At 27.1% G+C, this 27,265-nt stretch overlaps 4 protein-coding genes across 4 annotated transcripts; 1 reads left to right on the top strand and 3 right to left on the bottom strand.

Annotated features, from left to right (window-relative positions):
* Nucleotides 1–5,300: 5,300 nt before the first annotated feature.
* LOC128958266 (transcription factor RFX4-like) lies at nucleotides 5,301–12,732 on the bottom strand (the record flags this gene model as incomplete). The annotated part of the gene is made up of 11 exons (XM_054304083.1): nucleotides 12,695–12,732; nucleotides 9,383–9,523; nucleotides 8,992–9,290; nucleotides 8,737–8,876; nucleotides 6,979–7,027; nucleotides 6,749–6,853; nucleotides 6,399–6,640; nucleotides 5,849–6,306; nucleotides 5,677–5,771; nucleotides 5,467–5,590; nucleotides 5,301–5,395 (listed from the first exon to the last, which is right to left on the bottom strand). Coding segments are annotated over exons 2-11 (1,671 nt in total), but the record flags the coding sequence as incomplete, so codon positions are not given.
* A 3,629-nt stretch (nucleotides 12,733–16,361) lies between these two features.
* Nucleotides 16,362–19,580, top strand: LOC128958265 (Bardet-Biedl syndrome 2 protein homolog). The gene is made up of 7 exons (XM_054304082.1): nucleotides 16,362–16,829; nucleotides 17,246–17,434; nucleotides 17,502–18,173; nucleotides 18,250–18,582; nucleotides 18,764–19,146; nucleotides 19,251–19,399; nucleotides 19,480–19,580. Exons 1-7 carry the CDS (start codon nucleotides 16,362–16,364, stop codon nucleotides 19,578–19,580), a joined length of 2,295 nt encoding a protein of 764 aa, XP_054160057.1.
* A 2,110-nt stretch (nucleotides 19,581–21,690) lies between these two features.
* Nucleotides 21,691–23,466, bottom strand: LOC128958444 (uncharacterized). Its single transcript, XM_054304301.1, has 5 exons — nucleotides 23,336–23,466; nucleotides 23,008–23,140; nucleotides 22,788–22,925; nucleotides 22,243–22,377; nucleotides 21,691–22,101 (listed from the first exon to the last, which is right to left on the bottom strand). Exons 1-5 carry the CDS (start codon nucleotides 23,373–23,375, stop codon nucleotides 21,783–21,785), a joined length of 765 nt encoding a protein of 254 aa, XP_054160276.1. The 5' UTR covers nucleotides 23,376–23,466; the 3' UTR covers nucleotides 21,691–21,782.
* A 399-nt stretch (nucleotides 23,467–23,865) lies between these two features.
* LOC128958264 (ABC transporter G family member 20-like) lies at nucleotides 23,866–27,031 on the bottom strand. The gene is made up of 5 exons (XM_054304081.1): nucleotides 26,899–27,031; nucleotides 25,851–26,136; nucleotides 25,667–25,749; nucleotides 24,525–25,577; nucleotides 23,866–24,449 (listed from the first exon to the last, which is right to left on the bottom strand). The coding sequence occupies exons 1-5, from the start codon at nucleotides 26,948–26,950 to the stop codon at nucleotides 23,866–23,868; spliced, it is 2,058 nt and encodes a 685-aa protein (XP_054160056.1). The 5' UTR covers nucleotides 26,951–27,031.
* Nucleotides 27,032–27,265: the final 234 nt, after the last annotated feature.

The following is a 27,265-nucleotide window of genomic DNA, read 5'->3' as shown; positions in this document are numbered from 1 at the left end:
GTTTAAAATGATACTTTTACAATATATTAATAATTTATTGAATAGTGTGGGAAAATTAGCAAAACAGTTAGTTTTATCTCTATATTAAACTCTATGTTTTATAAGTATATCATTTAGGATTCACACACCAATTATCATACAATGATATATACCGGTAAAGTTATAAAGTAACTTATAAGTAACTGTATATTTAAAGTGTTGAAAATAGATAAATAAATATATACAGTATATATATATAATAAATAATTTTTATTATATAAAATTTTTTTTATGTCAACAAATTAACAATGATAAAACTAGTTTTAAGTGCATTATAATCTAGATATTCTTTAAATTTTTTATGTGTATTATATTTTGAAACATTTTCATAATAATAATAATAATAATATACTGTATATATACTATAATATTTTGATATAATAAATTATTTTTAAAACAAAGTTTTTTTTAATATAAATGTTACTGATAGTAAATCAATTATATAAATATTTAATATAGTTGTGGGTATTATTATTAAAAACTTAAAATTCAATTTCATTGCTCAATTAGTTTTAAAAATCTATTAAATAAATTATAGTATTGATAGTATAAAGTTTATATTCAATAACTAATTAAAATTAAAATGCAAATTAAAAACCCTAATACAAATAATACACTTTAAATATTTGTTTAATAAGACAAATTAGCGCATTGCTACTAATAAATACTAAATTACAGATAATTTATATATATGCAATACATAAGTAAATATAAATTAAATTACATAATGTAATAGAGATTTATTAATAATAAGTAATTATATTTAAACTATTAATAAATTCTAGATTAATATTATATATCCATTTACTGTAGTTTTATTTATATAAAAAATTTATTTATAAATTAAATTAAGATATGTTGCTATAATTAATACATAAATAAATTCTTAAATATAATTTACATCATCTCTAAAAAATAATTAATTAATACAAAAAAATATATATTGAAAATTAATTTCTCAAATTTGTTAATCATTTTAAATATATAATTTTAAAATCTTATTATTTGTTTGCTATTAGATTTTGCTAAAAATTTAGCAATCTTGCAATGATTTTTTTTAGAGATATTAATTATTTTGAAAAATTACAATATAAGATTAATTAGTTATTTAAAACTTCACATTCATTACACATTTATTAATAAATTAGTGATTGATTATGAGTAAAATATAAATTTTAATATTGTAGATTTGTTATCATTAAATCATTAAGACTATTATTTTATTTATTAGCAAATTTTTAAAAATATCAAATAGCATGCAATGTATTAAATATTAACAATTACAATATATTGACTATTTTTAAACATAATATCTATCTATAGGCTATTGAAGACTCATTGTCCCCGAAATCGTTGTATGAATTGCCGGAACAGTTTACACACGAGTTGTTACGGATCATCCAATCGATGCCTAAATGGATCGAACTATCCATGAAAGCCCTGTCCGCGCAAATAACAGTCAAAAAGTTGGATGTATTGCAACAGTTTACACGTGCTATCAAACGACAGCTATCTTTCCTACAATTAGTCAAAGTATTTTAAAAACTAAATTTTTTTACTTTACTAATATGTTATACATTTGGTGACAGTTAAAGTAATATATTGTATGTATTTTGTTTTTACTTATATCTGACTTTGAATTAGAGCTGCAAAATAGTGGTCTCACAGCCGGCAAATATACTACTCATGTGTCGCGAAATAGCCAGTGTTGAGACACAAGAAATTTGGTCACAAATGGTGACATTGTTGGCCAACAATAACACCTCCACCACTACTACTGCCAGCCTATCAGCTGACGGTGGTATATATCAGTCATTTTGCGATCTCATTGGTGCCGTACGCCAGGACATCCAATTTGATTATATGACCGATTGGGTCAATAATATTGTTGATAAGCATGTGGTTAATGTAAGTGTGAAATATTTAAAAAAAATTAAATATAATATATATATTTGCATTTTTACTTTTAAATTTCAAAACTTTTATTTATGTATATCATATTATACTCAAAATAAAAAATCTTAAAATTTACAAGAATAGCTTAGAATATTTATAATAATAAAAACATGTTATTTAATATATATTAATATATAATATAATTAAATATTATAGGTATAAAAACAATATTTTATTTATGATTTATTGATAATATAAACAAACACATACACACACACCGGAAATTATATTTTTGATTATAAACAAGATTTCAATAAAAATAAAATATAATAAAAATATTATTATTAGATAAATAATATTAATAAAAATATTTATTTTAAGTGTTAACTATAATTTATTGTCTTTGTATATAGATATACAACAATTTTTTATTAGTACAGTTAAAGGGAATATACAAATTATTTTCAATAATAAATAAATTATATAATATATATATATATATATATATAAAAATACCGGTACATTATTAGAATTATCATTATTTATTTATTTTTCAACAAACATGTTATATAAATACTAATTTGATTTGTAATACTAATAATAATAATTTTTTTAATAACAAATAGGGGAAACACGCGTGTTTGACAACTAGGGCGAGTCAATTGGTGTTTGCATTGGGCACATACCTATCCGGTATAATACGTGATCTTACATTAAGCAACGCTAAAAGTTTTGGTATATTATTTATATAATCAAAATATCATTAATTAATTAATTTATTGTTATTTTTAAAAAAATATATAAATCAGTTTATGCTATTTTGTGTGCAATTAATTATAGACTTTAAATCCTTTATAAATTATGTAGAATAAATAGACGATTTATTTTTTATTTATTTATTTAAATAATTATTAATATATAAATAAATACAATATTATTTTTTATCTGAAAAAATTATGTGAGCTTTACAACTATAATATTTATAAAAATAATTAATTTCTTTTTTTATTTGTTTTTATTAATATCATACGCGTGTATTAACTATTGTAATCGCAAATACAAATTATTTCAATTAGTCATCAATTATATTACTCATTGTATAAATATTATTAATAATAATAATTTATATTATCTAATAATCTATAATAAAAGTTAATCTTATAGAGTTAGATAATTTATATGAATTATAGCTTTAATTTATAGGGTTAAAATTAATATATTAATTAATTATACTATATAATTTTAATATTAATATTAAACCTATATTGTTGATTTTTATTTATACAGAAAAACATAATATTTTACTTGAAAGAAATTAATAGCATAAACTAAATTATTAATTTAATATTAAATAATTAAAGTACAAAAAGTAAAGTAATCATAAAATAATTTTTATTAAATTATATCATAATAGGCTTTTGGCACTTATTGTTTGTAACACTTGAAGAGTACACCCTATTGAGGGTTTGCCGATCAATAAGACACGAATCACTTTCGGTTAGGAGACTAACCATAATGAAACAACCGCTCAATAATAACAATATTATCATCAATAATGGTATAAACAGTAAATTATTAATTATATTAATTATTATATTAATTTTTGTTTGTTCAAACAAACTATAAAGATTTGTCTCAATTAATATCATGCGATACAACTACATCACTAACTATGGACAGCTATCATCATCATAATCATCATCAACAACATCAACAACAACAGCAAAACCATCATCAATCACAAGAACAAGAACAACAACTTCAACAACAATCCTATAACGATATCAACCAATGGTTGTCAACCATAAAATGGGATCAATATATTTGTGACGACACCGACTACTACTACTCGCCCACATTGACAGACTCATCAAACAACGACTCATTGTCGCCACCGTCGGCGGCCAACTATTCATCATACAGTGGTCAACAACAACACTATCCAGTGGACTATCAATATGTCATAGACGGCGATCAGTATATTTTTGATAATAACGGAGCCATATTTGACAATACTGTTAACAGCAATCATATTATTGCCTCTAATGGCAATCTCTATGCATGTTTGTCTTAAATATATATATATACAGTATATATATATATATATATATTAAAAATCTAAATACTATTAATAATATATATACAGAAATTACAAAACTATTTCTATTTAATTTTATAATAATAATAAAAGTTTAAATCTTATTTTTATTTTATTTTTTTAATAATTAATTGTCAAATAAAATTTAATTGTATAGATTATTTTACTTGTAATGAATTTAATTAAGTATTTATTGTTATAATTTTAATTTTTATAGAAATACAGTATAATATAATTGAATTTTAGTCAACTAATAATATCTAATAAAAAATTGTATTATAAAATATCATAAATTGAAAATTACACATACAATAATAAAATTTAATAATAATAATATTGAATACTAAATAATAAAAATAATTTTTTTTAAAACATATTTTGATGAATATAATTTTCGATGACTTTAATTAAATCAAATGTTTCAAACTGAGCCTTTTATAGTTAAAATATTAATTTAAGACAATAGATATGATATAAATTTATATTAAAACAAATTATTGAATGCAATCATAAAACTCGTTTCCATTCACTTGATTCATGCCATCAATAGTCTGTGCGCTAATTACTTGATCCCCATTATGTTGTTGTTGTTGATGATGATGTTGATGTTGGCTGTGATGATGTCCATCAATTGGTTGCTGATTATCGCCACCAAACTCATACATCCCGTGACCGCTGTTAGGCGTATACCACGAATAGTTGGATGAGTTAGTAGTATGTCTTTGACTGTGTTGTTGTTGATGATGATGGTGTTGTTGTTGTTGTTGCTGCTGCTGTTGATCTACTTGTGTATCATATATTGCACTGTTATATACGATATAATAGATAACACTTTTGAGTCAATACATAAATTCTTATTAATACAAATATTTTCATTTAACCATTACCTGGGATTCTGATATGTAGTATACGAGCCTTGAGTTAATGGATAGGATGTATAGGCATAGGACTGTTGTGCAGTAGTACCAGTCATAGTGTCGTGACTGACATCGACTGTTATATTGCCGTTTGGAGTATCGTTGGCACCAAAATCGCCTGTACTGCTGCTTACAGTCGACTCGTACTCGATGGGTACCGTTGGGTTTGGCACCGGATGACTAGTATTAGACATTTCACAGTCTATCAGCACAAGAGAAATAAAGAAAGAAAGAAAGAAAGAGAGAGAGAATAAATATTTTATATAATACTAGTGTGATATACATTTTTTTTGATAATAACCATTATAATAGAAAACAGTAAAAACAGGTGGTTCGTTGTTAGGTATGAGCCGTAGAAATTGTTTCATTTGTTCATCCAGTTGGACATATTCGACCAAATAGAGGACATAGTCGTCAAACATAAGCCGTAATAAGTGAAATGATCCTAAATTATGATCAACAATAAGTTCAACGATTTTGTGTGTGTGTGTGTATGTGTGTGAAACTATTGCATACCAAAGCTTTGTGCACTTTGTAGAGTCATGTCTTGGATGACACGGGAGCCAAATGCCGACCACAGAAGCAGAAAATGTCGGGAATAGCGGCGTAAAGTCGATGTATTGGTACATTTGAGACTCGGCTAAGCAAAAAAAAAAATCATAAACAAAACTTATTATAATATCAATGATAATATTTTGAAAAAAATTATCAATGGTTTGAACATACATATAGGACACACTTGTGAACGATTGACTCCAACCACTCTAAATAGTTTTCAATTTGTGCCTCCTCTTCCAGTAAATGCTCAAATTGCTCGCAAACTATATATATACCGTTCCCCACCACAAAAATAATAATAATTAGCATTATTATACTAAAACACACGGAATGGACTTACATTTTGAGATCAACTTTATCTTTGAATTGCAAGACCTGTTGCTGTTGTTGGTGTTGATGCGTGTATTGCTATTATTATCATCAGCGCCGACACCAGAAGCACAGGTATCGTCATCATTGCAATTGGTGTCGTTGTCATCCATAACGTCGTTGTTGTCGCCATTATCAACAGTGGTATTGTTTTCAATGTTAAAATAGTCGGCAAAAATGTTGGCACAAATATTTTGGACATCAATCGTACGCCAGTCCCTTAACATTTGTAGTGTTATATCTGTATTGTTGACAACCATACGTAAGGCCTGCGACAAATGGTTCAGCGATGTCTGTCGGCGTAACACTTGACCGAAACGTCGGGCCAACTCTAGCTTAACCGAGCGTAGAGTCTCCGGTAGATTGTAGAGTGACATACGAAGCCAACTGTCCAACTCAGAGGCAAACTGTTTCATCATTTTTGTTAAACTTTAAAAAATAAAATTAAATTCTCAATTAGTTTTACGAATTAATATTATTTATAAATTTATTTAAAAATAATTATTGATAGGAATATATACCTTTCGGGCAATGTTTGCAACACTGACGGCAACAGTACGTTAGCTATTGTCTTGTATAGTATTGAGTCGCAAACACCAATTAAATTGATTACTGAATTGCACTCAAGTATTGGGCTCAGGTGTGGTGGAACCCCCTGCCAAAAGTGTAACAAAAATGTCTGGACCTCATCGAAGTTGGCCCGTATGACAGTGTCCAGTATGCGCTGACAATGGGTTCGGTACATCATTAAAAATGTTGAAATCTATAGGCATATGTGTGTGTGTGTGTGTGTTTGGGAAGCAAAGGGATCAAAATTTAGATATATAATAATAGCTAACAATTGTAACAATTATTAGTTGATAATCCATACCTTATCCTTATCCAAACTGCTGTGCAATATAACATCTTTTAGGTTAGGAAACTGAGGCAACATTGTGGCCGTACGGCTCCGGGAGCTGATTGTTGTTGGTATAGACTATTGTGTTTTTTTTGGTTATTGTGTCAAACAAATATTATTATTACAATATTATCAATAATATTTAATATTTGTATGCTAAGTTTTTTATTTGGTATGAATTTTATAATAATTTTTATGTATACCTGTTTATTAATATTTTCACGTGCCTCACGTTTTAGTGGATCAACATTACTAAATTAATAAATAATATATTAATAGTGTATAATATATATATATACTTACATGTATATTATAAAGTATTAATATATTAATAAATATATATAAAATGTTTTATATTATATTGTTTTTCTAAAATCACATGTTTTGACAAATATTTTGTTAATTAAATTAGATTTAATTATGTAATATACCGTAATATATATGTTGAATAAAATAAAAATAATTTACAAATTGATATACTATTAATTCATTTCAAATACAGTAAGTTACTAATATAGCAATTTAAGTTAAATAATTTGAATACGGTTTCATAGTTTAAATAATTATCGTTTTAATTTAAGTAATCTAATTTAAAATTTATTTTAGTTATTATTTAGTATAATTATTTAGTAAGTTATTATCAATTTATATCTAATTATGAAAATATTCTTTATAAACTTTAAACTTTTCTCATTAAATATGATTAGTAGTTTTAAATTTTTAAATGTTTTAATTAATTTTTAATTAAGTTTTAATTAATTTTTATTAGCTTACTTATAAATAATAATATTTAATTTTTTCTATATAGAATATAAATAATATAATATATTTTCTAATAAATTTTTATTAAAATTTATACTAATATTAATGTCAATTATTGCACAAATGTTAACCAATTAATATGACAATTGTTATAAACTGTAATAAATTTGATTTCGTTGCACTTTTAAATGCAAATAATTGAATATAATTATTATATCTTAAAAGTAAAAATAATATAATATAATTATAAAGTTTAAATAAATAATTAAAAAACATGATAACACAAATTTCTATTATTTTTTATAATTACTAATAAATAATAACTTCAATATCTATTGCTTATACTATAAGTTTGGTTTGTATTCCCGTTCAAACACATATACATACTCTACATATACTGTGCATAGTTTGTATGTCATTGTGTTGGCTTAACGACTGTCTCACACACAATACATTTATTGTTATAAAAGGTAATAACAGTAGATATCAGTTATGTATAGGATATAGGATTACTGATGCGATTTGCTATACACACCACTACTAATTGAATGAGACATTTAATACTCTCTCTCTCTCTCTCTCTCTCTCTCTCTCTCTCTCTCTAACACACACACACACACACACACACACACACACTCACTCACTCACTCACTCACTCACTCACTCACTCACTCACTCACTCACTCACTCTCACGTATATTAAATACAAGTTATTGAAAAACATGAATTAGTATACTATAAAATTCAATACTTATATAATATTGTAAGCATTTTTTCAGCAATTACTGACATTTAATGCAAATACTGTATACACAGTAAATGTATTTTAACAATTAATTTATACAATTCACTATATTTAATTATGCATTGTTTACTAAATTGATAAATTTTTGTAATAATTATCTTTATTAATATTTGTAATTATATAATCAAATAATGATATATATATATATATATATATATGAATAATATTAATAAAATATTTTATTTTAATTTAGTATGCTTTAAATTTTTTACTTATAGTAGAGCTAAATTTACCTATATTTATTTATAAACAACTATAGTATAATATGCCAAACTTAAGATTAATATATAAAATATAAGACTATTTAATTAAAAATTAATATAATATTTAGATTAATCAACAATTTACTATAATATTACGATTTTAAAAATCAATTAAATTGTTGATTACTTACTTTTGTCCCGATTTTTTCGAGTACGACGACTGATAGTAAACGGATGTCTCTCTAATGGCAATACCATAATAATGATAACGTGATTGGCCTCTAGTGCCCAATCGTCGGGTTGTTAATTGGGGAAACTGTTGTCTAATAATCTAAACGAAATATACAATAAAAATGACCCGTTTGTTCAATTTTGTTGTTATTATCAATTGGTAACTACAGTATAATCTAAAAAAATAAAAATAAAATAAATAACATCACAAATACCTTTCCAAAGGAGGCAGCGTTTACGGGCTGGACATTGTTGTTGCCGCAGAAGTCCACGTAATGCATATAAAGTACGCTCCGGGGTATGCAAACACCTTCGGCCAACTCGTAATTATCTTCCAACCAGATCAGTGTTGCCGGTGTCGAGTGCGGTCTAAGTATACGTGTTGTTGGCTGCGGACAACCTATCGTTGATGCCGACGATGCTGTTGTTGTCGTTGTCGGTGTCGTACATGCAGTTGCACTGCCGTTGGCGCCGCCATTGATGGTCGTCATCAGCGGTGCCATTGATGAGTTATCTAATGATAAAATAAAATAAATTGTTTATGTTTTAAAAAAAGTTTAATAATAGCACTAATTATAATAATAATAATAATAAGTATTTTCATACAAAATTGATTTGTTTGATGACTTAGACAACCATTACTTGTATAACCATTGCTCTGGTATCTCATGTGATGATGAACTAGTGGTTGTTGTTGTGTATATACCGGTGAATCCTGTGTCGATGATATAGATGACGACCCTATTTCTAAAAATAAATAGTATTATGTAATCAAATATTAAATTAAAAATATTATTAACAATAAATTTTATATAAAACAAACCATTTTCAATACTTGTCATAATTTTGTTATCAACAAAATATATTTATATATTTATTACTTATAGTTTAAAATAAAAAATACAAATAATATTCAATATAATTTCTATAATAATATTATATTATTTTAACTATATATTAATCAAATCAATTTTTATTTGACACTATTTTTTTAATTATTATTTTTTCATATGTTTATTATGAGAAACCTTTTTATTTGTATATGAAATTGAAAAATCCAGACAGATTTAAACGGATAATAAAATATTACTGTATTTATAGGTTTTTATAAAGTAATACTGAGAGGATAGGGATGCGCACACATACACACATACTTACAGTACATCACATACAACACAGACGTAAACTATCGGCTCAGACATCCATACCGTAAGCAATGATTTGCCGCATCGATCGCACTATTAAATTGCTTTCAACATCTCTGTGGCCATTCAGTGGGCGTTTCGTTTTTATTGCTATTGTACTGAATATATGTATATATAGTAAATCACATCATATTATTTGCACAACTATTCAATACTATAGATATCGGATATATATATATATCTTTAAATTAAAAACTTAATAAAATACTTATTTAATTGAAATTATTTAAATATGGCTTTATTAATAATATGCAAAATTTATTTATAAATTTTTATTTAGTTTTTTTTGAATTATATATATATATCTATAATTGTATAAATGTATAAGAGCTAACACATGTAGTTGATTGACAAGTGAATTGATTTTTGAAAATTTAAAAATATTTTTTGAAAATTTCAATGTGTACTTCACATTATATTTGCAATGAATAAGTTATATTTAGTAATATAACTTAAACCAGATAATAATTTTAATAGTTTAAAAATTATTGAGGTATTTAGAAATTTATATATAAATTTACAGTACTATTATGTATTGTTATAATTATGTGCATGTATATAATATTTATATTAAATAATATATTAATACATAAAAAAAATTGCTAAACATATTAAAAATAGTTGCATTACACATGTATATTGCATTAATTAATGTATAATATATACCTAATTGATTAAAAAGTATATGACAAATAATTAAAATAAATAATATTTAATTATTTACAAAAAAATCTAACAAAACATTGAATTAATATTTAATTATATTTTATGATGAGTGTCTTTTGACTATTTGTTTAATGAGAAATATAGGAGAAATATCGGAAATGTGTGTGTGTCTGAGTGAGTGAGTTAGTGAGTGAGTGAGTGAGAGAGAGAGAGAGAGAGAGAGAGAGAGAGAGAGAGAGAGAGAGAGAGAGAGAGAGAGAGAGAAAGAGAGATGACATCGGGATGTTTAAAGGAAAGATAGCTATAATATTATATTACTATCCAAAAGAGCATTATAAAGGATCATATGATTAAATCATATAATTTTTTATATGCTTTTTTCACAATTTAGTTATTAGTATTGAATATAAGAAGCAAAAAAACTAATAATTGTTTTTTTCTATATCTATTCATTTAAATCATGTTATATATGCATCACTAAATATGTAAGAATTTTTTTTGATTATTTTTTTGTTGAATAGATTATGATTATAAGATCAAGTATGTAATAAAAAATATGACATACATATTGTGACTAAATTTTATAAAAATTTTACTTATTATCAAAAAAAAAGTTTTAAACACTCGTATGTATCGTACAATAACTACAACACTGTAATTGTAAAGTTAGTTCTGAATATTTATTATGATAATTACTATTTTAATTTTGTAGGAATTTTAATTAGAAAAATTTAATTATAATTAATTGTAAAACAAAATAATACTATTTTGACTATTTTCTCATTTAGCTAATTTTTTAGTCGTTTCAATAATAAAATATAGTAATATAAGTATATATATATAATTTATTATATTATAGAATCTCAATCTTAATTTACTATAATTATATTTATTACTACTGTATAATACTGTACAATATCAAATAATATATATATATATATTACATTAATTTACTGAAATGCCACTCATAATCATTGCTATTATTGTATTGTATATGTATTTATACCATATATAGAGAGTTAAGTGTCAAACAGTACACAGTTAAGAGTATAATTAAATAAAGGATAGTTAGTATAGGCATATATAACACAGACATTGGCACTGATAGCTATTAATATAATCTCTCTCTCTTTCTTTCTTTCTCTCTCTCTCTCTCTCTTTGCTAATCAATGTGTTGATGTGATTGCTATAATCAAAACTATTGTAATCAATAAATTCTCGGACAGTCGACAAATATCTTAATTAATTTTTATCAATTATTTGGGAGCAATTTGATTGTCATTAAGTCACATTTTACTGACTAATTATATACTAAACTACATTATTATTATCAACGTTATAATAATAATAATTATTATTATTTCAAATAGATGACATTTAAAAAGACCAATTAATTGATAAACAATTTGATTATATTGTCAAAAAACAAATATTTTTATAAAACATTAATTATTTTTGACAAATTTATTATAAATATTTTCAACTAGTTTATAACTAAAAATATGACTTTACAATGATTTAAATGATTTTTTGTTGTTAAAACGTTTAATTTAAAATTTTTTGTTTTATTTGAGATTATTATTTAAAAACACTATTCAATGGTTTTAATATTATTCGTATGGTCTGTATTGTATTAATATAAACTATACTATCTGTATAATATTGCAATATAGTACAGTATATGCTATGATATAGAGTATTATACGGTATATAATGTATATAAAACTTATAGATTTGGTGTATCCCTTATCCATCAGTTTATGGTCAATGCATTTATTCAATGTCACAATAAATTGGCTCAAAATCTATCTATCTATATATGTTTTGTATGCTTCCCTATATTACATACATCCACACAAACATATATCTCTTTCACTCTCTCTCTCTCTCTCTCTCTCTCTCTCTCTCTCTCTCTCTCTCTCTCTCTCTCTCTCTCTCTCTCTCTCTCTCTCTCTCTCTCTCTCTCTCTCTCTCTCACTCACTCACTCACTCACTCACTCTTTTGACAAACTGTGTCTCAACAATAAGTATTTTGTATGACACTTACCGATAAATGCCAGTCGACATATGCCAATGGTATGTAACAATTGAATAGACTGTGTGTCGACTCGTGTGTATGCTGTCGACCCCTTAAACTTTTCCTATTTATTACTCTACTAATAATAACCATCAGATTAAATAATTTTTGATCCGATTTGATGATGTGATTCATATAAATATATTACGATTTTTCTCTTTCTCTTTTGCTTTCATTCAGTGAATTACTTTCAATATATTTAAAATTAATTACAAACTTATCTAAACTTAATATGAAATCAGTTTCATTTCTAATAATGCAAGTTTTTATGTATGTATGTATGTATGTATGTGTGTGTGTGTGTGTGTGTGTGTGTGTGTGTGTGTGTGTGTGTGTGTGTGTGTACATGTGTGTACATGTGTGTGTTAAAGTTAATAAGTATGTAATAATTTAAATAGACCTCTCAAACAAATCCTAATCCAATAATCCTTTAATAACAATCCTATTAATAAAAATGTCATAATAATAATATCAATATTATTGCTTTTACTGGTATAATATTAATAATTATATTAGCTATATTAATAAAGTAATGGATACATAATAATAAGACTAATATTTTATTATTAAAATATTATATTACTATTTATGCCTGGAAAATAATTATAAAAATATATTTAAATATTTTAAATACATGTCAAAGAAATAAATAAAATAAAAATATAATATTATAGTAGTTTATATAAAGTAGTAAAAACTACAATAATATTATCGTTTTTAATAAATCTAAATTATAAGTGACATAAAATACAATATATACTTTATATAAAACAAAATATGTGCGGAATTTACTTATTGAAATACTTAAATAATATTGTTTATATTGATGTTTATACAGTATTTTCTTATAGTTAAACCAAATATATATCAAAAATATATTGTATACCCTTATATAAAGTTATATTATTTACTGTATACATATAGATACATACAATATCAGGGTTAAGCAAGGTTTTGGATTTTAGGGGGGGGGTAGACCGGGGTAAAATTTACAAAATTCTCAAAAAATCTTGGGGGGGGTATTGGGTGGGGTAAGATTTTTATTGCATTTTTAAACGGCAATTTTTTCAAAAATCCAAAATCAAGGGGGGGGGTCTAGAGAAAATTCCCTAAAAATTCCTTAAGTTCCCGAATATTCCCATGTAAATTCAATAAAATTCCCACAAGTTCCCGTATAAATTCCCGGGAAAATAGGTAAAATTTCCAAAAAATATAAAAAAACTTAAAAAAAACTTAAAAATTAACAAAAATTTAAATTTTAACAAAAAATAAATATTTTTAAAAAAAAATTTTTTAAATTAATAAAAACTTAAATTTTAACAAAAAAAATAAAATAATGTATTTAAGATTTAAAAATAGTTGATAAAAGCATTAATGATACACTATGAGTTATTTTTAGTATTTTAATAATTTTTAACTTTTAACATAATTAATTTTTTAAACAATAATTAATGTTTATAGTTTGTTATATATTTTTATTTTTATACAAATACTGACTGAATACTACTTATTTAACTCAAATTTCGTTAAAGTTTAATTATATTAAGTACAAAATTGAAAATATTTTTAAATTTTTTATTTAAAATTTAAAAATTATTAATAAAAACAAGTATTTATTGTTTTATTAACTTCTTAAACTTATATTTAAATTGTAATATGATTACTCTTTTCAACAAATAGGTAATTTTTAATTTTTTAGTTTATTTTAATTAAAATAATGTTATTTTTTGATGACTTTTAACGTTATTTTAACTATTTTTAATCAATAATTAGATTTTTATAAATATTAAAAACATAAAAACACTTACTAAAATAGTATCAACTAAAATTAAAATTTTTATAAATTTCAAAAAAATTTTCGGCGCCTTCGGCGCCGAAATTTTAGGGGGGTCATTTCTCCTCGTTTTTAAGCGACAATTTTTTCAATTTGGTCAAAAAGTCTGGGGGGGGGTAAAATCCCAATTTCTCGATCTTAGGGGGGTATTTTGGCCTTACCCCCCCCCCCCCCCCCCCTTACTTAACCCTGATACAATATATATCTCCTAAATTGATATTAAATCTTCAAATAATTTAATCCAAGTTTTTATGTATATATATATATAGATAAATACTGTATATGTTTATAGATATAAATTTATAATGCTAAATATCTTTTTAAAAAATAACCTATAAAGTAAACTATTTTTATATAATATCTAACTAATTTGCAAAATTAAATTAAACGTAATTATTATTGAAATCAGTGACAATCTAGTTTCAAATTTATTAGTATAATATGTTTTTATTTAATATAACAATAATACTGTAATAATAATATCAAATTTATTTAATTTATAATTTAAAATATTTTCAGTAGAAATGTAAATTATTTGGTCTTTATATGCTGTATTATAATTTATATATTTATATATCAAATAAAAAATACAGTATTTATATAAATTTTATATATATATATAATTTTATATATCAATTTATATTATATACACAACAGTTAATTGTTGTCATAGAGATCGCCCTCTAAATGCTATGCAAAACATAACAAAAATAAAAAATATATACTGTTTTAGTAGTGTATAAGAAAAACGTGAATTACTAATAACGATAATAATAATAATATATTCAGAAAAATATTTGTTTTTCAGTTAAATTCATTTTATAAAATTAAATTTGCTGTTTGTTTGAGAATATAGTTTGTTTTTTTTTGGTGATAACATTTGAATTTAATATCAAATGCTTAAAACAGTATTCACTGTAACATTAAATGAGAAAATATTGCCCAAAAAGGTTTCAATTGGAAAGTTTGATGGCATTAATCCATGCATTGTTGCCGCCACTCATACGGATAAGGTATGGCATATTGAAGATACAGTTATGTTGTGTTGTGTATATGACATTCATTACATACTTAACATCCCTGTGTTCTATAAGCTATAAGCATACAGTGTGTGTACACATAGTACTACTACTATTATACTACTACTGTACAGCTGTATTACTGATGACTGAGCTATTTATACTGTATATATCAATATATGGCACATAACGGGTACTACTAAACAGTATATAACTGTCCACCAAATTAATTGGACAGTTATTTCTTTTATTACAATTTCATTTAATTTTTATTATTATTATTGTTGATTATTAATAGCAGTATTAATAATACATTTAATTATTTTCATCAACTAATTAATTTTTATTTACTTTTATAAATAAACTAATTTTTTCTCGATAAATATTTTAATTAATTTAATTATGTAGATTTTATTTTAATTAAAAGTTATATTTTAAAATAAATGATAATACAAACAAATACTGGATATATAATACAATATCTAAGTACTGTATGATTTTAGTAAATTATATTTAATTATATTTATTAACTGTTAGTTTAATTGATATAAATTAATCTTAATTAATATATTAATTGTCAATTATAATTTAAGTCTTATTATATACTTAAAATTTACTTATAAACAAAAGTAAAATTATTAATTTAATATTATTTATTCAGCAAAATTGAGGGGGAGTTATAGTAGTTTTCATATGCATTTTTTACTACTATTATATGCATAACTAACCTCCTAACCTTTCTCCTAACGTGACCCTCAAACCCAGTGGTTATTGTGTGGTTACAATGGACTGTAAACATATATTTATACATATAAAAGCACTCATTAAAATTGCTATCATATTTCTCCTATTTATCTATATATATATATTACATATCTGTCTCCCTATTGTACGTCATAAATCACAGGTGTTTGTACACAATCCGAACAGCCGTTCCCTCAATGCTGATGGCCGGTGGGTAATGAGCGCATCTGTCAGCGATATTAACTACTTGAACATCAACCAAACGGTCAATGCGTTAGCCGCCGGAAAGTTGCGGCAATCGAGGCCAACATCGACTGTTGGCGGCAATCAAAAATCGGCCAACAATAAGTCGAGAACCAGCTCTGCCAACAGTAGCACAGGTAGCACTAGTGGTGGTGGTGTTGGTGGCACCAACAGTGGCGGGGATAATGATGTACTGGTGATAGGAACTCCTACTTCTATTATGGTCTACGATGTTATAACTAATAGTGATTTATTTTATAAAGAGGTATATAATGTAAATTTATAATTATATTCAATACGATATATACTGAACACAAAATAATAATAATTTTCCCAATAATATTGTGATATTTCAATACAATTCAATTATTGTAGAAAATCATAGACTATACTGTCTATTGAAATATGAATTTATATAACATTTATAATAGTTTCCTTAGAAATTGCTTACAAACTATTAATATTAAACTATAGAGAATATACAGTACAATAGTATAGTTTAAATAAAGGAAAGGTATTGAATAAAAACGTTTATTTCCTAAACTTTAATCAATTTGTTGTATGCATTATATGTTATAATTGTATTTAATCATTGAATAGATCACAACTGGTGCATAACTTACTGTTTTAAAAAATAATTTTTTAAAACTTTTTTTAATAAAAAAATATCTCTGATATCAGGTACCTGACGGTGCAAACGCTGTAATCATCGGCGAAGTGGGAACTATACACAAACCGTTGGCTATTGTTGGCGGCAATTGTGCTCTACAGGGCTTCGACTACGAAGGAACTGACAGCTACTGGACAGTCACCGGTGACAACATTACATGTATGGTACTGACAGATCTGGATGAGGACGGCCAAAATGAGGTATGGGATGATAGTAGGATAAGGTTATAATTTAAGATATTTTATTTGAACTGTCCTCTCAATACAGCTGTTAGTCGGTTCCGATGATCACGACATACGTGTGTTCAAAGAAGACGCCATAACCTACGAGTTGTCCGAAACCGATACTATTACCTCACTGTGTGCTATAAGTCCGCACACGTTTGCCTACGCTCTGGCCAACGGAACGGTAGGCGTGTATCACAAGAAGGAACGATTGTGGCGCATAAAGTCCAAAAATCAGGCAATCTGTTTGTTGAGTTTTGATGTCAATCAAGACGGCAAACCCGAATTGGTTACCGGCTGGTCAAACGGTAAACTGGACGCCCGTAACATTGAGAACGGAGAAGTCCTGTTTAGAGATAACTTGTCGCACTCGATTGCCGGCCTATTGGTGGCCGACTATAATCTGGACGGTATTGACGAACTGATTGTTTGTACAGTTGAGGGCGAGATCAGGGGGTATGTATCGGCTTCGCCACAGGAACGCCAATCGGTGATGGACGCTAACTTTGAACAGGACACTGTTAGGGAAATGATGAAAAAACGACAGAACCTGTTGATGGAGCTCAGGAACTATGAAGAGAATAGCCGTATTCAGCGTATTGCCGATCCGTTCATATCTAAAGCTAAGGCAACGATGGAGAACGACCAGTTCGGTGCTATACCGGCCAATACACAGCTAAGATCGGCACTGGTTATCAGTCAAACAGACAAATTGGTTGAGTATATGTTTTTTGAAACAGTATTAATGTATTTATTGGTTTATATATCACTATTATTATGCTTAAACTTAGCCGTGTGTGGAGCTGACACTGGAGACAACAAACGATACAATCATTAGGACAGTTGTAATATTTGCTGAGGGTATCTTCAAAGGCGAAAGTCAAGTAATACATCCAGTCGACAGTCAGGTGCGCTCCGAGATCAGTGTCGCCCTCCGACCGCCCAAAGATTTGGCTATTGATCTGCACGTCAAAGCACTCGTTGGCTATAAATCCAGTTTTCATTATCATGTATTTGAGTTGACCAGACATTTGCCGCGTTTCTCAATGTATGCCGTCACCAAATTGACAGCAAAACCTCAAAGTCATGTATCATTTGTTTTACCGGAAAAGTTAGTCCGAGTGGTATGTCTTTACAATCAATCATACTATTAATATCTAACTTTTCCCTTACCGTAAAAGTATAAGAGATATTAAATTATAAATTAATTACATTATATATTAGCACTTTGTACAGAAATTTTAACATATTTTAGTTAATTATGTTTTTTTTAAATTTTTGTTTCTCTCACAATCGCACCGGTAGACAACATGGCTAAATGCAAACTTTCTATTGGTCGAAGAGTTTGATTACGGCGAAACACTGGACATATCGTTTGTATCGCTACGGGACGGTTCGCCACTGGCACTGGAAATGGACGGTCGTACCGGTGAGCTTACTGTCCGAACCGATAATATTGAATTAGCCGGAGATATTGTACAGTCACTGGTTTATGAATATCTTGGCATTGAAGACATGTCCTCAACGGCCAGTTTTCCAGTCGAAGTGGACAAACTCAAGAAGTTTGTCAATCAAGTGGAAGAACTGCAGAATGTTCGCCAGCGATTGGCCGCCGAAATTGCCGACAATTCGGTGGCGATCAGAGAACTAGTGGTTCGGGCCGAAGACGCCCGACTTATTGGCGAAATGTTTGTTTAATTACTAAAAAAATTCATAATTTATTTTTTTTTTAAATTTTATTTGTCTGATATAATATTTTTTTGCTTAACTAAAAATCTATAAAAAAATATAGTAAACTCATGAAAAACTTATACAACGATTTAAACACTTTTAACACGGATTTGATTACTGAATACAAGATCCGCTGTCAGAATCATCAGGATTTGGTGGACAGTCTAAAACAGGTCAATGTTTGCATACAGAGAGCCGGCAATCTGAGAGGTATGTCTGTTTGTGGTCTTAATTTTAAAAAATAACATTTTATTTATTTTTATTGTGGCACCTGTATCTGAAATAAAAAGTTGGTAAACCCAAGTCCCAGTTGATTAACTCGTGCCGTAACGCTATTCAACAAAATAATTTAAATCTATTGTCTCGTATTATAAGCGATGATGAGTTTTAAATATTATATATAATACTGATATAAATTTAATAAATATTAGAAATAAAAAAACATTTATTATAAATAATATTCTATAATTATGATGTTATTAATAATTGTCATTAATCTCAAATGATTAGTTAATATATTAATAAATAAATATTTTATTGTTATATATATGTAATTAACAATTAATTATTTATATTAATTATTAATTATTGAAAAAATTCTAATTTCATATAAGTATCGCAACAATTAACATAACTATTACGAGATAATACAAAATTCAAAACAAAATAATATTTATAAATCAAACGATTTTATAGTAAAACTTATTTTAGAATATATTAATTGTAATAATCAATAGCACCGGTAGTTTTTTTTTTATTAAATCAAACCCATTAATATGGGTAATTGTTGTAATTGTTGTGACAAAGATAATGACAAAGTGGTGTATGATAATGACGAGAGTCTACCACAAATTGAGGTCATAAATCATAGATCAAGTGTTGTTGAAGTTGTGGACAATACTGATAATATTGCCACCGATAGCATTGCCATCGATAACAACAGTCAACAAATAGACTGTCAAACAGATGACAATAATAGTCGCCATTTATTAGATTTGCCAAAAGAAATCATTGTTATGATTACAAGACATCTATCACTTGAGGATCGGTTACGTTGCGAACAAGTGTGCAAACAATTGCAACAATTAGTATTCATTAACCATAATGTTGTGATAATCAACAAAAAATTGATAGAAAAAGATGTCAATACTTTAGATGAACAACAGTTGAATGATTTTTTTCGGCGTTTAGAGACACTAATCAATAAGTGTTATAATATCACACAATTTATCTTTGATATCAACTGTAATACTAAGTTTGACGACCAAATCCTCAAATCAGTTACCAAATGCTGTCGTCGTTTGCTAAAAGTTTCTGTAATAATCAATCAATATGTGACTGTAGAAACCATTGAATTGTTTTTTGGCAAATATGGCGAACAATTGAAAGAATTGGTAGTCTATGTAAACTCAGTTGACGATACAATTGGAAATTGTCTTCAGCAATTTGTTGGTCAATGTCATCAATTGAAAGTTTTAGGTTTTATTCATAGATTAGTCACCAATAGAGAGCAATGGACTAATTATGTGTCAGACTTAATGGGATTAAATCCACAGACCAGTAGACCACGATTTGTCAAACTCGAGAAATTGTATTTGATTTTTATTAGTGAGACAACAGTTGAACCGTTTTTCAATCAATATATTAATGAAAACATCCAATTGATTGTCAAGAATTATAGCCGAAAATTGAAAGTTTTTTATATAAATTTTGAATATTCAATTAAGTGGCCATATATTCAATCGTTATTTAAAGGCATATCGTCTATGACTGAGCTTCGAGTTCTGTGTTTGTATAAAATTTGGTGGACCTCACAATTTGATCACTGTTTCAGACAAATCAGTAGACAATGCCAACAACTCATTGAACTTTATTTCATAATTATTATTGTCGACAACCAAGACATGGCTGACTTTTTATTGATAATTAATAATTACTTCAACCGATTGAAAGTTTTGATAGTAATTGTCGATAATTTTGAAGCGTTTGAAATACCCGGCCATTCCTTGAATCTGTGCAAACAATTGACAACATTGTCTATAGAATGTTATATACAGTTCCCTTTGTGTGATGTATTTCTTGAGAATATTGATACAAATTTACCACAACTTGAATCGTTGTCAATCAGATGTCATATTAATCAACAATAATCCCAATCTCTAAATAAACATTAAATAAAAGTTTTACATCATTTTAGCTATTTTTTTGAAGAAAAATAACTTTTATTTGTATATTTTTTTATCAAATATTTTTAATACATAATATTATTTGCGATAGTTTTATTATAAATTGTTATATTTAACACTATATCTAATTATAGCAATAATAAACGCTAATTATTTTCAACCAATACAGACAACCATTGAACAACTTTATTATATATATATATGTATTTTGTTATTAACTTTAATAATAACACTAATAATAACAAAAACAACACTAATAATATTAATTAATAACAATAAATAATTTAATCAGAAAATAAATAACACATTTAATTTTACGACAAATTATGTAGGAGATGTATTTTGATTTTAAATAGTTATAAGGGACAGTGGGGTGGGAAAGGGTTAGTATTAAATTGTTTGCCAAATTATTTGCGTCCTTTTTTCTTATCTTTTTTTTCTTTCAAACTTTTATTAAACTGTTTGGCTTTTATTATACAATTGTCGAGACCGAGAAACCAGTTCATCAATAATGACTTATACTGTGGTATATGTTCGGCGGGAATGTCGACATTTGAAAAGTCGCATTCATCCGGATATTTGCTTAGCTTACGGTACTCGTGGGTCAGTTTTTTTATCTTATCCAATGCCCAGAAAAATGTATTATGCATTTGCTCTTTAACCAGTTTCTTGGCTTCGTCATCTTGATATACAAATATTATCTTCTCCATGTATAGCTTTGTATAACTGTTTTTGTTGGTGATGGTGATGGTGATGGTGATGGTTATAATGATAATATAGGAAGGGAGTGGTGGATGATATCGTAATATTGATTATTAGTAAAAAAACGTTATTTACATATTATTATATAATTTAACAAATTATTACCAAATAAATTGAAGCAAATTTAATTTAGACTCTGGATCGTGACAGTGATCGATAACATTAGTTAAAAGTACATTGAAATCTTTAGCGCCCGTTTCCACCACTTTTTTACTGCCGCATAGATCCCAAAACTCGGGCCTAAAAATTTAACACAAAAAATAATAGTTTATTTAATCAATTGTCGTACAGTATGTGTTTTTTTGGGCATTACTTACCTTAAAGGGCTTCGTTTTTTATATGGTTTTTAATGTATAATATAAAAGCATTAATTTTATCTTTGGGTTAGTTTGGAGGTGGGGTGGGATAGGGTGTGGGAGGTTAGGAAGTGGTGGTGAGGTGTGTGGAATTAGATAGTAATGTGTTAGGTAGGGGTGGTGTGGAGTCATATTATGATTTATATATTTTTATTGACTTCTAATGTGAATTATATGAGAAGCCCTCTAAGGTAAGCGTTGCCGTTTTTGTTGTTGTTGTTGTTTAGATGGACAGTTAGATTGGAAAAAGGAGTATTTATGTAGTTTTTGTTGTTGTTGTTGTTTGTTACTAACTTTTTGACAGTATATGGTTTGCAATGAACTGGTTTACTTTCCAATGAGAAAACATTTTTGGCTGCCTCTTGTAATTCAGGTGATGTAACTTTTTGTTGAATAAATTTTAGCGACTCTTTTTTGTATTTAGCCGTATCTCTGGAAAATATTATGAATTTTTTTTTTAAATTTATAATTAAACTAAACAATCAAAATAATAATAATAATAATAATAACATACTTGCAATAATTGTCTAATACCTCACGAGTATCATTATTACACTCTACTAGCTCATCATCGCCATAGTAAAATGCAACACGCATCATTGCATCAATTTCATATTCATCCAGGTCATCGCATTGTACAACATTAGCTTGATAATTTATATATATATATATAATTAAAATATACAAATATATTTATATAAATTATATATATAAATTACTATTTATTAAATTTACATACTATTTTTATTATTAGTAATTGTATTTTTTTTATAATAAAATTACAAAATGCAATAATTATATATTTATTAGTTTTAATTATTTTATTTTTGTTAAATACTTACATAGTGTTAAAAATCCTACGATTAAAATAACTATATACATTTGTTTTATTTCCTTATTGTTATTATTATTAATACTATCTGATATTTTTACAATTAATTTGCATTAATTTATTTATAAATGGCGTACAAATTAATTTAATAATAATGTATGAATATAAATATAGTAATATACGGTACATTTACATTATATATATATATATATATATATATATATATACCTCATGTAAACTAATACTACATACAAATGTTTTTTCAATTAAATTCATATATTTTATTTAAAAAAACATTTATTGCGTTTGTTATTTATTAATAATAGTTTACTACTAAATACTACTAAATTTAAAAAGTTACATTTATTTTTTGAATAGTTTATGATTTTATTTTTATTTTATAAAATATATTGATAATATTGTATTTAAAAATGTATGTCTATTACAATTATAAAAAATTGTAAATACAGTTACTTATAAAAATTTATTACATATTTTTTTTAATTATTAAACTTGTTATTGAAAATATTAGTTGATATATCATCGAAAAGATATATTATGAAAACCGATGGCCGCTATTATAACTAACAATACAAACCAAACGGCGGGCGCAACTAATCCATATATCACTGACAAGTAGTAGATATCCCAACCGCGCGATATGACGTACCGCATACTGTCCAGTGCTAGTGTTTGCGGTCCAAAATAGCTAATCGGTTTCATAAATGACGGCATAGCTTCTACGGGCCAAAAAATACCAGATATAATGGACACCGGAAGGAATGAGGCCATAGACATTGCCAGGGCTTGGCTTTCATTTTCGCTAAATGCCGACACCACAAGTCCCAGTGCCATACCGCACATTCCCTGTATTAATGTTATAGCGTATACCAGTCCAATGGATCCTTTGCTGTCGATGTTCAATATGTAAAACATAGTGATTATACTGAGCAGCACCTGTACGGCCAGCACAATGAGCTGTGTGCTGATCTGTGATACTATAAACTCAAATGTCTTGACACCGGCCACTAGTGTCCGCTCAAACACACCGTCTTTACGCTCCAATACCAGTGTTATGGCTGTCAGTGCCATTGCGGCAAAAAATATGGCCATCGATATAAGACCTACCGGTTCGTTCAAAGATATAACACTTAAATATGAAAAAATGACTAAATAATAATAATAATAATATATAATACCCGGTGCCATAAACTCTGTCATTTGTGGTGACTCTACGCCGTAAACAATACCCTCTATGGCTATTGGATTAGGCAATCCATCAGCCGATATATTAGCGCCGGCCAACTCGGCCATCATTAGGGCTGTTCTGTTATAAGTTAGATACAGTTCCTTTTGTATGGTATTACTGATCACATAGTTAGTGGTATCCAAATAGAGACCAATTTTCGGTATCGACTCGACGGCCGAGTCTTCGTAGGCCAATGTCTGCATCTGTCGGCTATAGTTGGCGGCAAACGATATGACTGCCCAGGCGTTGCCTTCCCGTACCCGATCAAGTGCTGCGTCTAACGTATCAAACGGTATCAAATTAAATGTGACATTACTGAGTGAACGGAGAAACAAAGCGCTCATAACGGCCGGTGAATCGGGATTATAGACAGCAATCGGCAGATCATAGGGATCGGGACCCAGACATGTAAAGTTTAACAGACATTGAAACGATGGCATAAGAAACTGTATGACAAGCATCGATAGGTTGCGGCGAATACCGGTTATGTTTTTCCAGTTCAATGCCGACACCCGACGAAAAAAGCCAAATCTTGATTTATTAGTCAACTGTTGTACGGGTGTTGCCCTAACTGTACGGCTAATTCTATGATTGATGCTATCAATGTTTGGCGAAAGATTGCTATCTGTGCGCACCTTTAGTTCAAGTGCATTGCTATCGTAAACGGCTATACTATTGTCGGCACCGGTACTGACCACTGAGTCCAGATTGTCGCCAGTAGTAGTAGTAGTAGTACCAATTGAACCATTATTGTTGTCATTGTCGTGGGACTCAATTTGGCATAGTTTGAGAAATACCGACTCCAGTGACGGCAGATTCATAGCATTCAACAGTTGTATGGGATTTCTTTCCATCAGTAGTTTACCGTTTCTCATGAACGACACAATGTCAGCACTGCGCGCCTCTTCAATGTATTGGGTGGTTATGATTATTGTGAGGCCTAACTCACGGCACAGCATCTCCATGTGTGACCATATACTTTGACGGAGTACTGGATCCACACCTAAATATATTAGTTTATTATTATTATTATCATAGAAAACAATAGCTATAGTTAAAAAATATATATTTAAAAGTTTCAAACATACTGACCTACTGTAGGCTCATCCAATATGAGCAACGGTGGTGAATGAATGAGTGCCATGGCTAGCGACACCCGCCGTTTTTGTCCGCCACTGGCCATAACAATATAGAAATATATTTATATAAAATTATAAATAACTTATTATATCATTATTATTATTGTTATTGATATTAAATCTAATTTTAGACAAACCTTAATCTTTTAATAAACGTGTGTTTATTCGGCAAATTCAACAATGATATCAATTGGTCAGTCCTTTCGTTAACTTTTGATAAATCAATTTCATATAATCGTCCAAAATATTGAAATGTTTCGTAAATTGAAAAATCAGTAAACAATGCGATCTCTTGTGGCATATAACCGAGTCCTGGTCCCGGTATACCACTGTCTGGTCGACCGGGAACTTTACCGAACACCGTTATGCGTCCACTATCGGGTGCTCGTATGCCGACCACACAGCGCAATAATGATGTTTTACCTTGGTAATTTTTGTTGTGATTAAATTTTTTAGTTGTTTAGATATAATATGTTTAATCAATTAGTTTTTAAAATATTTAATGTACTCTATTTTATAATCAATAATTAAATAATATACTATTAAATATTTATATTACTTGAATATAAAAAATAATTTCTAATAACAACAAATACAGTATATAGACTGACCACCCAATTTATTAGTAAACCTGTATAATAGTATAAAATATATTATTTTCACCTGTATTTTCCTGTATATTAAATATTATATTCCTGTATGTTAACCTGTACTTAAATAACTCTATATATTCGTATATTTTTATAATATAAATTTTAAAAAATTTAATTTAGATACTATATTTATATAAAAAGTTGAAATTTATCTTTTATATTAGATATGAACAATTTTATAAATATTTATAAATTTTTTATAATATTTAAAAAATAATATTTAGATTATTTAAACTGAAATTAAAAATATAAGTAATTTTTTACTAACAAAACTTAATTTATAGTTATTTTATACTTTTATTAATCAATTAGTTTTACATATTTAAAACTCTATATTTTATTATACAGGTTAACCCCTTTCCTGTCACCTGTATCAGACCCTTGATTCCTGTATAATACAGGCGTCACCTGTATGGGTGGTCAGTCTAACAGTATACAAAATAATTGTGATTTTTATTTATTAAAAAACAATTTTAGCTAATAATTATAAAATAGTTTTTATTAGCAAAAAAATAATAACTCAATAACATACCACAACCACTGGGTCCAAGAAGTCCATATATTTTTCTAGCCGGCACAGTCATGTTAATACCGGTAAGCACCTGGTGTTTGCCATAAGCCAATTGAACGTCCACTATTTTGACGGCATTTTCTGGCGGCTTACTAATCACCCGGTGCTCAATAGATTTATTTTCATCGTAAAATGCATAATTTTCATAATAATTACTAACAGTAGACATAACTAATTATATTTAGATAAAACAAATATTTACTTAATTATACACTTAATTATATTAATTAATTTAGATTTAAATTTAACCAATATTTAAATTAATTATATTAAATTATAGTTTTTAATTTAGAAATGAATCATATTTAAAAATTTAATACTAAAACAA

Source organism: Oppia nitens, unplaced genomic scaffold (assembly GCF_028296485.1).
Source record: "Oppia nitens isolate AA-2021 unplaced genomic scaffold, nextdenovo-longstitch-racon4-pilon3 scaffold3_pilon_pilon_pilon, whole genome shotgun sequence".
Lineage (NCBI taxonomy): Eukaryota > Metazoa > Arthropoda > Arachnida > Sarcoptiformes > Oppiidae > Oppia > Oppia nitens.
This window is presented reverse-complemented; position numbering and strand designations above follow the sequence as displayed.